General features: G+C 39.5%; 1 protein-coding gene across 6 annotated transcripts in view; it reads left to right on the top strand.

The window, feature by feature from the left end:
- Positions 1-1,736: 1,736 nt before the first annotated feature.
- TFG (trafficking from ER to golgi regulator) overlaps positions 1,737-12,640 on the top strand; it is a 43,349-nt gene continuing 32,445 nt past the window's right edge. For 4 of the 6 annotated variants that reach the window (XM_046003997.1, XM_046003996.1, XM_046003995.1 and 1 more), the window contains exons 1-3: positions 1,738-1,966; positions 5,882-6,107; positions 9,388-9,471. In XM_046003997.1, coding sequence (XP_045859953.1) covers positions 5,924-6,107; positions 9,388-9,471 — 268 coding nt within the window. In that variant the 5' untranslated portion in view covers positions 1,738-1,966; positions 5,882-5,923. Of the gene's footprint in view, positions 2,060-5,881; positions 6,108-9,387; positions 9,472-12,640 lie in introns of all 6 variants that reach the window. The other 2 variants (XM_046003994.1, XM_046003999.1) reach the window with 2 other exon arrangements.

The following is a 12,640-nucleotide window of genomic DNA, read 5'->3' as shown; positions in this document are numbered from 1 at the left end:
CTAATTGTTTAGGGATGAAGCATGAAGGAATTCCAACATAAAGAAACTCATGCTGCTTTCAAAGTCCAAATGCACCAACCCCTCCACAAGACCACGCTATGGGTGCCTCTTCTCATAGCTTCTAGCTGGGCCCAGTGCAACAAGGATCCGTGTATTTCTCCCCAATGTCAGGACTCAAGTGAATGCCCCTTTCCTGGGAGCCTAAAGAGAGGAAACTATTTCCCATTATTACAGGCTAAGTTTCATCTCCTTTTCTCCTGTCCCAGGGTCTAGCCTCCTTTTAGGAAAAATTGACAGTGGTATATACACTTCCTTCAGGGAATATTTTACCTCCGTTCACATTTGTGTGGTTTTACTCAATCTCAAACCATCTCAAGGACTTTCGAATATTATTACTGGGGGCGCCTGGGTGGCTCAGTGTGTTAAGCCTCTGCCTTCGTCTCAGGTCATGATCTTAGGTCCTGGGATTGAACCCCGCATTGGACTCTCTGCTCAGCGGAGAGCCTGCTTCTCCCTCTCTCTCTGCCTGCTGCTCTCCTTACTTGTGATCTCTGTCAAATAAATAAATCAAATCTTTAAAAAAATATTATTACTGGACAGCTGTGCATTTCCCCAAATCTGAATTGCTCAGCTCTAAATAAGAAGTAATGAAGAACAGCTTTTGGGAAAGTCAGGAACTTTTTTCATTCCTTTATTCCTCTGCTCCTCAATCTCTGCAAGCAATTGCTCAAAGAGCAATTCACGCAGCATTGGAAAATACAATTCAGAGGCAAAAAGCATTCTAAAGTCACATATTTCACTTTCGAACGGAATTTTTCAGACTTCTAACTGCAAAAAGATCACACTATTTATAGTACTAAAAGAACATAACTCTCACCCTGAATTCACCTTACACCATGTCCTTCAGGATTATCTGGTGAACAACTGGGGACCACGTGAGTTCGACTTGCTTTTTGCTTAATTTCCGTCAAGTAAGGCAAAAGTTGCTTGCAACTTTTAAAAGAGTACTCCCTCATCCCTAGATTTCAACACTTCCCTCCGCAAAAATGTCTGAACCAGAGCACTTAACAGCACAAAAACGCGTATTTAAAACAAATGCTTTAGGTAAGAGAGAAGGAAAGAGTATATAGGGCAACGCTGCCTCATCGCCCAAAAAGGCTTCCGGAATTCTTAGGAGCCTTAATTTTCCAGTTCTTTCCTTTTACACACTTGCAGGTTTGTTCTGTCTGGTAAACGCTATTAGAAACTCCTTGTTCAAAAACTGATTCATCCCTATTCCCGGCACAGTACTTGAAGCGTAGGCGCCGAATAATGAATGAATGAGTTTGTGGAAAGAAGGCGGGGATAAAAGATTGGTTTTTTTTCGAGACAGGGCTAGGAGAACTACAGTGGTCGCAAAAAAACTCCCAAACTTGGACAAATGCCCATCTTCGCCGGGCTCTCCGAGCCCAAAGCAGCAAACCACGCCCCACCTTCGAGCGACACACGGGAAACTCAAGCTTTCAGGAAAACCGGAAGTGCCCGGTCACGCCTTGCGCATGCGTGCTTCCTTTCGGCAACCATTGCCGTACTCCGTCATCCAGTGAGAAAGCAGAGACTCCGACCCACGCAGGCCCTAGAACAGCCAGCCCCAGACCCGTGCCTCTGCCACTGCGCATGCGTTGTAGGTTGGCCTCTCGCTGAGAGGCGGAGCGAAAGGACAGTTTTTTTTCTTTCTTGTTCCCGCCCCTCTTCTTCCCCCACCTGCCACGTACTGGGCCCGAGATCTCGCTAGGCTTGGTGCGTCCGTGCGATTGGCCGGGGCCCGCGCGAGCCTGCTAGCGAGGTGCGGCGGCGCCGGCCGAGGGCATCGGAGTGGGCCGTGACCGCAGCCTCCCCACGACGCCCCAGAGCCGGGCGTCGGCCTCGCACCGGTCGGGTCAGCGGAGATCCGCGGGGAGGCGGTCGCGGCAGCCTCGGCAAGCGGGTATGGCCGCTGGGGACGGGGGCGCGGCCGCTCTCCCGACAAGGCGGGCCGGGAGACGAGGAAGCGCTGGCAGGGCCTCGCTCGAACCGGCGGGTACTGGGCAGGGTGGGGGTGCGGAGGTGGCGGTGGGAAGGGGCTGGGGCCCGGGAGGGGTGTCAGGTGGGGGGAGAGGAAGCTGTGGAGGGGGAGGGAATGGGAATCCCGCTGGCCACGGTGGCAGGGAGGCGGGCCTCGGTGGTCTCTAGGGATTGTTTGGGCCAGCAAGTGCCCTCGCTCCGAGTCCGCCTGGCTCCATGGGGTTGGACTGCCAGATGGAGAGGCGAGGAGAGGTGCTTTGTGAGGCCTGGGGTGGTCGAGCACTTGACCCCCCAGAGGGACTTGTAAGGGTGAGAAGGTTGAAGAATAGCGCCTATTGGAATAAGTTTATTGAGGTCACCCGAGAGGAACCTTGTTCCTTAGCTGTGTCAGGGCTTAATCAAGCGCCGACTGGAGGCCCAACCCAGTTTTATAGTGATGATGATAGCGAACTTTTAAGTTTACTACGAACTGTGCTAAGTGTCTTAGATGCATGATAATCATCACAAATATTCTTTAAATTTAGATATTCTTATTTTGCGTATGATGAAAGTGAGGCTTGGAGAGGTACTTGCCTAAGGTCACAGGGCTTGTAGTAGAAATCTTTACTATCTTAGTGGTCAGGCAGGATTTGTGACTCCTTGGATTCTTTGGAACAATCAAGGGTTGATATTGCTTGAATATCTTAAAATTGCTACGCCTAAGCGTGCCTAAGGTGCCTAAGCAGGCCCCTCTGAATTCGAGCCGGATTCTACCCACAGTAAAAGTGGAACTGGATGTTTGGCCACTGATCTTAGATTCTGGTTCAGGAGGCAGGATTTTTATGTCCCTTTGGTCAGGTCACTTTATTCCCAAGTGCTAAAAACAGGGTTCCTGTTGGAGGGTTTGGTAAATTAGTGGCTGTGTCATTTCTGGACTTCAGAGGGAGCCGGGCATGGACAAGATGGGAGAAGAAAATGCTGTAAGGATCTCACCAGCAGTCCTGGCAGCATACCAGTCTCTACCTGGTGACTGGAGTTAGAGAAAAAAGGGACCCGAATTCTGTTACATAAGAAAATTGAGAATGGGATTTTCCCAGAAAGCGAAGATTTTGTGATGTCCTTAGTTTTGTGATGATGATATGCATGCCTTGAGGAGAAGGCTGCACAAACTGGGTTATGAAAGAAGCACTGGTTCCACGCCACAGGGAGTTTACAGTGCATGGGAAGCACCAAGGAATAAGTGGATTTGCAGGCAAATGTGGCAAATATAAAGTAAAAAAAAAAAAAAATATAAAAACTTTATAAAAATATAAAGTAAAAAAAAGTAAAGTAAAAATATAAAGTGAAGTATAAATTTATAAAAAGTAAAAAAATAAAAATATAAAGTAAAAATATAAAGTAAAAAAAAGTAAAACTAAGACTAATGTTGTCAGATCCATTGGAATTGCATTGAACAACCCTCCCACCATCAAAAGGATGTACTATTCATTACATCAGATGTTGAAAATTCTCTTAATTGGTATGTTTGTTGTGGGGAGTCACTTCTAGTTACATAAAAGAGGTACAGTGTGTGAAGGGCTGACTTAGGAACTGACCCTAACAGTACAACTTTTCTTCTCCCTATCCCTTATCAGAACTTTTTTATTTCTCATTCACCTTTGGTTTGGGCAACAAAAACAAGTCTTTAAATACCTGCTATATGTCAGGCAGTATTCTAGGTGCTTTTAAGAGTAGATAATAATACCTTGCTGAAGCTAAGCCGTGGTCGTTAACTATGTTATTGCTGGTTTACATATCCTGTGGGTAGGAGGAAGTAACATAACATTGATTTACTGAAGTTCTTTATTTCTTTCAGACTGTAAGGTAAACAAGGTGGAGTCTTTACCATCTTATTGAAGTGATTATACTTTAGAGCTTAGCACATAGTAGGTATTAAGTAAATGAAGAGGGTAGTTTGGGTAACAGGTGTAGAGCTTCTTTCAGTTAATCACAGTGTTTATGAGAAGTCCATTGCGAGCATTGGCAGATAAATTATTCTGTTTAACACTAAGACAAGCTTAATACCCATATGTAGGAACACAATCCAGTCTGTTCTGAACTGACCTTAGAGTGTTAGATTCAGTATTTAATGCCTCATTTTAAAATATATTATTAATATAAACTCTAAAATAGGACAATACAAAAATACATATATATGTGTATATGGGAAGAGTAAGAAAAAAAACAAAGGGAAGGACAAATCGTGAAGGGTATTAGGCTAAAGAAAGCTAGGATTTCATCCTGTTGAAAAAGTGAAAATCTGAGGATATAGGCCTTCAAGTCTGACTTGGGTCCTCACTAAATGGCAGAATTTTTAAAAATCTGTTACAACAATTGGGAAGTTTATTTCCAAGCTGTCAGTATGTGATTTGTGGGTCAGTGCATCATGGAAAAAGAGTATTTCTAAGATAAAAAGGAAAGAAAAATATTATTAATAAATGTAATCTCTTCAGAATATGGCAAGGAGGACTAGAGACATTCATTTAAAGAATACTTGGAAGGATATAAATAGGGAATCTAATCATACACACTACTAAGGTTTGGGGAGGGGTGAGTTACAGAATATTAAGAGACAATAGTGCACGGTCTTTTTAGAAAGTTCTGGAGTATGTCACTCATTTGCCTTTTCTCCTTAAGTTCCCCAAATAGGAAAAGTAGAGAAAATACTAGTGGTCTTTTTTACTTTGGAGAGAAAAATTTGAGACTCTGTTTTAGTGTTCACACATGCTTTTCAGGGTTATCATTTAGTTATAGGTTAATAGAGTGTGGAAGCCAGTATTTATTTATCCTTCATGTAACAAAATTCAATGACAACCATTACTAAGCACTGTTCTAGACTCAGGAATATAATGAACAAAACCATTTACTTCTTTATTTTTTAGTAGGAAAGACAATGCAAAGTTAATAAATTCATAATGCCTAGTGGTGATAAGTGATTTGAAGAAAATTGTAGCAGGGTAAGAAAGTGAAAGATCCATTTTAGTTTGGGTAGTCAGGACAAATCTCTAAGAAGTGACCATTTGATCAGAGATCTGAATCATATGGGAATTGTGAAAAAGACTTATGACAAAGGGAACAGCAAGTGCAAAGCCTTACATTGAGAAGGAGAACTTAAAATATGGGTGCAGCAATGAAATCAGGGAGAAAAGTAGGTAATGAGGTTAAATACTTGGCTAGGGGCCAGAGGCCAGATCATGACCTTGTAGTCCTGTCCTTTACTAGAAGTGAGCTGTCAATCTATTGGGAGATTTTAAGCAGAGGAACGTTAGATTTTATTTAACAGGATAACTCCAGTGTTGAGCATAGATTAAAAGTAGGCAAAGGTAAAAAACAGGCAGACCAGTTAGGAGTCTTTTGCAGTAATGCATGCAAGAAATGATAGTGGCTTGGATCAAGTTGGTAGTGGTAGAGATACTGAAGGGATTGGAATATAGAGATTTTAAAAGTGGTGGCAGCTATATTTTTGGGTATTTCATGGACTTTAAAAAAAAATCGTGAACAGCTAAAAGGAAGAAATTGTTACTGAGATAGAGAATACTTCAGGAGAAGCAGATTTTGGGGGGAAGATCAGGAATTTGTTTTTAGATATCTTAAGTTAAAAATCTAAATGGTAATGTAAGATAAGCAGGTATGTGGGTGAATACTAAAAATTGTTTTTAGGCACATAATAAACTTATCTCCAGACCATTTTAACCTGGTAATACTGGAACAGTTAATCTCTTTTGAAGGCCAGAGTTTTTAGATTCTAATAGTAGATTTGCTTTTCAGCTTTTTAAGATAAGTTTTTATAGCTGTTTAATCATCAAAACCATTTTATCAGTCTTTCCTAGAATTGTATACATACAACATCCTGGAGTCCACCATGAATGGACAGTTGGACCTAAGTGGGAAGCTAATCATCAAAGCTCAACTCGGGGAAGATATTCGACGAATTCCCATTCATAATGAAGATATTACTTATGATGAATTAGTGCTAATGATGCAGCGAGTTTTCAGAGGAAAACTCTTGAGTAATGATGAAGTTACAATAAAGTATAAAGATGAAGGTAAGATTAAAAGTCTAGGTATTACTTGTGATTTTTTTTGCCTATCTTTTATTGAACTATCTCAATAAAAATTTTGTTCCCTTCTGTAGTAATTGAGTACCCACTTAATTTAATTGGTGTTCATGTAGTTAATTATAATTCTTTAATAAGTTAAATAGCTATGTGATTTATTATTAGAAATGTATTTTTTTTTTAAAGATTTATTTTTTTTTTTTAAAGATTTATTTATTTGACAGATAGAGATCACAAGTAGGCAGAGAGGCAGGCAGAGAGAAAGAGGAGGAAGCAGGCTCCCAGCTAAGCAGAGAGCCTGATGCGGGGCTCAATCCCAGGACCCCAGGATCATGACCTGAGCTGAAGGCAGAGGCTTTAACCCGCTGAGCCACCCAGGCGCCCCCATGTATATTTTTACAAGCATTTTTTTTTTCTCTTTTGCTCATGCAATTCTGGCTTCCTTTTTTGCTTTTAAAACCACACTTTCACTCATCAGTAGGTACTGAATGAAAAAGATTTTCATGGCCAACTAAGTGAGAAAGCTGGTTGAAACAGAAATGTGTTTCTTTACTGCAGCAATCTTTAGAATGTGTAATATGCTGGTGTACATTGTCAGTTTATAGTATGCAGTGTCCTAGACTCATTTGACCACAAAACAGTTTGTACAGCAGTGGGTTTTACATGACAAATGTTGCATCAAACACAGAGATCTTTATTTCATTTTTTATACCTGTCTTCTTTGTAAACATCTCTACTGAAAAATTGTGCTTAGGTGGTTACTAGCCTCTTTCTTACCACTGAATTTATATTCAGTCTGTTTCACCTTGTTCTCAGTACTTGGCACTGCTACCTATACCATCTTTTTTTTTTTTTTTCTTTAAAGATTTTTATTTATTTATTTGACAGAGCAAGTAGAGAGGCAGGCAGAGAGAGAGGGGAAGCAGGCTCCCTGCTGAGGAGAGAACCCGATGTGGGGCTCCATCCCAGGACCCTGAGATCATGACCTGGGCCAAAGGCAGACGCTTAACCCAGTGAGCCACCTAGGCGCCCACCTATACCATCTTTTTAAAAATACTCGTATTCCTAAACATCTCTGCCACTGCTGTCCTAGTTTTCTTATCACTGACAACTGCTTCTCTGTGTCTCTGTGTGCTGGCTTAAAGTAATGCCAACTGATGATAATAGAAATCTTAAAATTTCAGTGGTTTAACACTCAGTGAATCATTTAGAGACCCAGGTTGACAGAAACTCTGTTGTGTTCAACACATGGCTTATAAGTTCACCTTGAGCGTTAACATCCAGCAGGCAGATTGAGGAAGACAGAGTGTAAGGGATTAGGTGGGGGGATTGTAGTCTCTAGTTCTTAAGGTAATGTATGTCATTTCTGCTCACATCACATTGGCCAGACCCCAGTCATGTGGCTCTGCTGAGAACTCAGTGGCTAGGGGTATGTCCCTGGTTGGCCCACTTTCCAACAACCTACACTGTGGAAGGAGAGTATAAATCACTGATGATCAGCTAAGCTGGCCACTTAGCTACAGGTGTAATTCTTTTTTTATAAAGTATGATCTAATAGTACCCAAACCTAATTTTGAGAGTTACCTGTTTTAAAGGACAGGAAAGGAGATAGTTTCTTCCTGTTCTCTTCCCTAGTATAATCTCATCTACTAACAATACATTGATTTTCATTTCTGACTTCAAAATGTGTGCCTTAATTTACCTCAAACTTGGTATAACTTAAACTGACCTCATTATTTATCTGGCTTTCTCTTAACTCCCTTATTTTTGTTTAGGGCAGGGGTTGCCAAACTTTTCTTTAAAAGATCAGATAAAATCTTAGCTTCGTGGGTCATTTAAGGCCAGTATTTTACCTATTTACAATCTTTTAAAAAATGTAAAAACCATGCTTGGTTCACAGTCCTATAAATAAGGATTTTGACCATTGGTCTCAGTTTGTGGACCCCTTGCTTAGAGTATCCTCATTGTTGAAAGAATATTCTCCACATCCAGTTACCACATTGAATTTCTTTTTCAGGGTGTTTCTAAGGGTTTTAAATTGTATAGATTTGTGTTCCACAAACTGTTGTGTACTAGGGTGGAGGACTGGCTTAGTAAAGTTTTTGCTATCATGTATATTCTATTTCTGTTGTGAGTTTCAGAGAATAAGGTAGTTAGAGAAGGTTTCCTTTTACATATATACTTCATTAAAAATAATGTTTAGAATCCCTGAAGTTGAACATGAGATATGTTATAAGAAATGGGTCTGGTTATAAAGATCTAAAAACAATGATAAAATTCTCAGTTATGGCATTTTGTTGCCACCTTTGTTTAAAATAAATCTATCTAATCAGTGTTAAAATTGGTGTAGCAGAGCATCCTCGGAGCAGCCTCCCAGGACAGAACTGACATCCTCATGCCCCCAACCTACCTGTGTCTGTGAAGACAACCTGGCACAGGACCCTGATTAGCTCCTTGCCTGTGGCTGTTTTTCTGTTCTTGTTCTCTCTAGAGAACATTTTCCTCCTAGCCCTTTGAAAGCTTTTGAGACAGGCAGCTGATTATAATACTCTGTTTTTTAAAAAGATTTTATTTATTTCCTTGAGAGAGAGAGAGCTTGAGAGGGAGAAGCAGACTCCCTGCTGAGCAGGGAGCCCGATGTGGGACTCGATCCCGGACCCCAGGATCATGACCTGAGCTGAAGGCAGTTGCTTAACCAACTGAGCCACCCAGGCACCCATTGAGATCTAGGAGATTACAAAATCTTGTGTATAATATGAATATTTTTTTCTAGGGAGAGTTCATAGTTTTCATCTTAGTATCAAAATGGTCAGTGATCCTTTTAGTTACTATTATAATAGCTTCCCCTCCGTTTGTATCAGTGGTGTTTTCTTTACTTAGGATTAAAATTTGAACCTTGAGAGTCTGTATTTCTTTAACTTTTGGTAAATATATTTAAATTTTTTGAAATGGAAAGATTTTAATCTAAACCTGTAATCTGTTATTTTGCTACCATGAATATACTGGTGACTTGTAAAAGATGACTTAATATATTAATCTTTATGTTTTGGCTCTTCTTATGGGGATATGATAAATAACCTTGCTATAAAAGTAATAAGCAAATTGATACGGTATTCTTTTGAACAACTGCATCTTACCTATATCATTTAGTGTTTAAAGTTTTTATGATAAATTCCAATTATGCTCTGTAATCTACATTTAGATTTTAATTTAGTGTATACCTTGGTTTACTACTGACACAAATCTGAAACTTTTTTTTAAATTCCAGATGGAGACCTTATAACAATTTTTGATAGTTCTGACCTTTCTTTTGCAATTCAATGTAGTAGAATACTGAAACTGACATTATTTGGTAAGTGGTAAACCTTCTAATGAATTTACTGTATTGTCCATTGTATTTTTATTGAAGACTTTTTAGTTTTTCTCCTTTTGTTTTAATTTTTTTAAAAGATTTTATTTATTTGAGAGAGAGAGAGAGAGAGAGACAGATAGTACAAGTGGTTGGGAGGGCCAGAAGGATTGGGAGAGGCAGACTCTGCAATGAGTAGGGATCCTGATACAGGATACTCTGGACTCAGGGATCATGACTTGAGCTGAAGGCAGACACTTAACTGGCTGAGCCATGCAAGCACCCAGATTTACTCCTTTTAAAGACTCAGAATTAAGTGATAACTTTTTCAGCTATATCTGAAATTTTGAATTATTAGGCCTAACTATATATTTGACAATTAATAGAAGATTTAAAGAGTAGTAGAAAGTAGGCATGTTTAAATTTTCCCATCAGCTTAGTACCATATGTAGCAGTGGATGCCACTTATAGAAGTATTTACAGGTTTGAAAATAGTACAGGGTTAAAACTATATTAAGTTTTAGTTTTAAGTTTATTCATTTTATTATTAAGTTCTTAGTGTAGATAATTACCTTCTATAACATGTTTTTGCTTCTCAGCACTTAACATATAGGCCTCATACTATAGACATCATTTTTTCAGGAGTACTTAAAGAGTACATTATAAGTAGTTTTGATAAAAGTGAATATAAGATTATAATCTTAAGATTTTGTATTCTTATTGACATTAACAAATTCGTGAGGTGTAACTTTTATTTTTTTTTAAAGATTTTATTTATTTATTTGACAAATAGAGATCACAAGTAGGCAGAGAGGCAGAGAGAGAGAGAGAGGAGGGAGCAGGCTCCCTGCCAAGCAGAGAGCCTGATGTGGGGCTCCAGCCCAGAACCCTGGGATCATGACCCGAGCTGAAGGCAGAGGCTTTAACACGCTGAGCAACCCAGGCGCCCCTGAGGCGTAACTCTTAAGGGATAACATAGAAATGATTACAGAGTTAAAGTGGTAGTATGATTATGTGAAAAATAAAATCTAGGCTTTTTTTCTGGATGTTTTGTTTAACATTTTTAAAAAGTTACATGGCACTGAACCTTATAGTTCCATGAAACATGATGTTGGCCAGTTGGTTTAATTTGTATTTATTTCATCTCCATCTAGGAAGGCTGAATGTGAATCAGATTTTAAAATGCTAATAAAAAAATTAAAACTGCATAAAAATTTTTGTAGAGAAAAGGTATCATTTTACAATATTGAGTCTGAGATAGTTAACCACTAACCACTATTGCCTGGCTATCAGAAAGGTTTGATAAACTGAAAACCTTCCTTCCAGAAATACTGAGGACATGCTAGATCAACTATCACAAATGTGTTTTATTTTATTTATTTATTTGACAGAGACACAGCGAGAGAAGGAACGCAAGCAGGGGCAGAGAGAGAGGGAAAAGCAGGCTTCTCAATGAGCAGGGAGCCCGATGTGGGGCTCGATCCCAGGACCCTGGGATCATGACCTGAGCTGAAGGCAGAATTAAAAACCAGGACCAGAAGGACCCAAGAGCTGAGACTTGGTGCACTTTTGGTGGTGATGGTCAAGGTTTTATTCTGCATAATCTAAGGACTAATGATTTGGTGTTTACATGGTAGAGACCTTGGGTCCTAGACCCCCAGTGAACTATACTCTAAAAGTTGTAAAAGAAAAATGCCTCTTCATTGATACAGGAAAAGTCAAGGAATTGACACTGGAAACTCTCATACCTTGGGGCTGTTGGGTTTGTGAAGGCTCCCTTAAGGATTTCTAACTGTGTTCCCTAGGTGTCCTGGGTTTAAGTTTAAACTATCTGCATAGTTTGAGAACTTGCAAGCCCATATACTACCATTAAAAACAAAACAAAACAAAACAAAAAAACCCAAAAAACCAAAAATGGTAAGAAGCAAAGGCAGAAGTCTCTTAAAAGGATGTTTAATGTTACCATGTTCTTACAAATGTTCTCAATCCAAGTCACAGGCTTCTAGACAGGATCCTGTTGATGAACATAAGAGTTCAAGTAAGACATGTGAAACAGTCCATGTAAGCAAGAAACAATGGCCACAGCTAGTAGTAGGAGGAGTCTGAGAACTTTAGTTAATAGAAATGTTCATCTATAAAACATGCACTAAAAGTTGAGATGTAAAAGAAAAAAGAAGTGTAAGAATAAAGCATTATGTAATAGGAATAAACAGATTTTATTTTTTTTTTTAAAGATTATTTATTTATTTATTTGACAGACAGAGATCACAAGTAGGCAGAGAGGCAGTCAGAGAGAGAAGAGGAATCAGGCTCCCTGCTGAGCAGAGAGCCCAATGTGGGGCTCAATCCCAGGACCCTGAGATCATGACCTGAGCTGAAGGCAGAGGCTTTAACCCACTGAGCCTTCTAGGCGCCCCAATAAACAGATTTTAAAAATAAATCAAGGTAACTTTTGGAAATGAAAAAAATAATCATTAAAATTAAATACAAAGTGGAGAGGTAGAGAAACAGAGATTAGTCACAGTTGAAGAGAGAATTAGTGAACTGGAAGGTAGTCTAAAAAAATTAAAGAATCAAGCACAAAAACAGAGATGAAGAATATGAGAGAATTTGAGAATGAGGAAGTCCAGCCTTTTTCCATTAAGACTTTAAAGAAGGAGAAATGGGGAGTGGAAATATTTGAGGAGGTAATGGCTAAAGAAATTTTCAGAATTATATAAAAGAAGTAAACTCTCAGATTCAGGAGGCACAGTAAGTCCTGAGTAGGATAAGTAAAATAAAACTCCACTGGACATACTATCACGAAACTGGGCAATATGTTAGGCAAAAAGATCTTAAAAAGTAGCCTGAGAGAATAAGACTGATCACCTACCAAGCAATTAGACTGTTGGTAGACGTCTTCATAGTAATAATAGAAGGTAGAGACAGTAAAGTAACATTTTCAGACTGTTAAGAAAAAAAATAACCGGAAAAGTAGCTTTCTGTAGTCTGGTAAGCTTGAGGAATAAGGGAATATAAAAACATTTTCTGGGCTCCTGTGTGGCTGAGTTGGTTAAACGACTGACTTGATTTTGGCTCAGGTCATGATCTCAGGGTCAGGATATCCAGCCTTGCATTGGGCTCTGTACTGGGCGTGGAGTCTGCTTAAGATTCTCTCTCCCTCCCCTCCCCC

The sequence above is a fragment of the Meles meles genome, chromosome 4, assembly GCF_922984935.1.
Source record: "Meles meles chromosome 4, mMelMel3.1 paternal haplotype, whole genome shotgun sequence".
Classification (NCBI taxonomy): Eukaryota; Metazoa; Chordata; class Mammalia; order Carnivora; family Mustelidae; genus Meles; species Meles meles.
The sequence above is the reverse complement of the archived record's forward strand: the minus strand, read 5'-3'. Positions and strand labels throughout refer to the sequence as shown.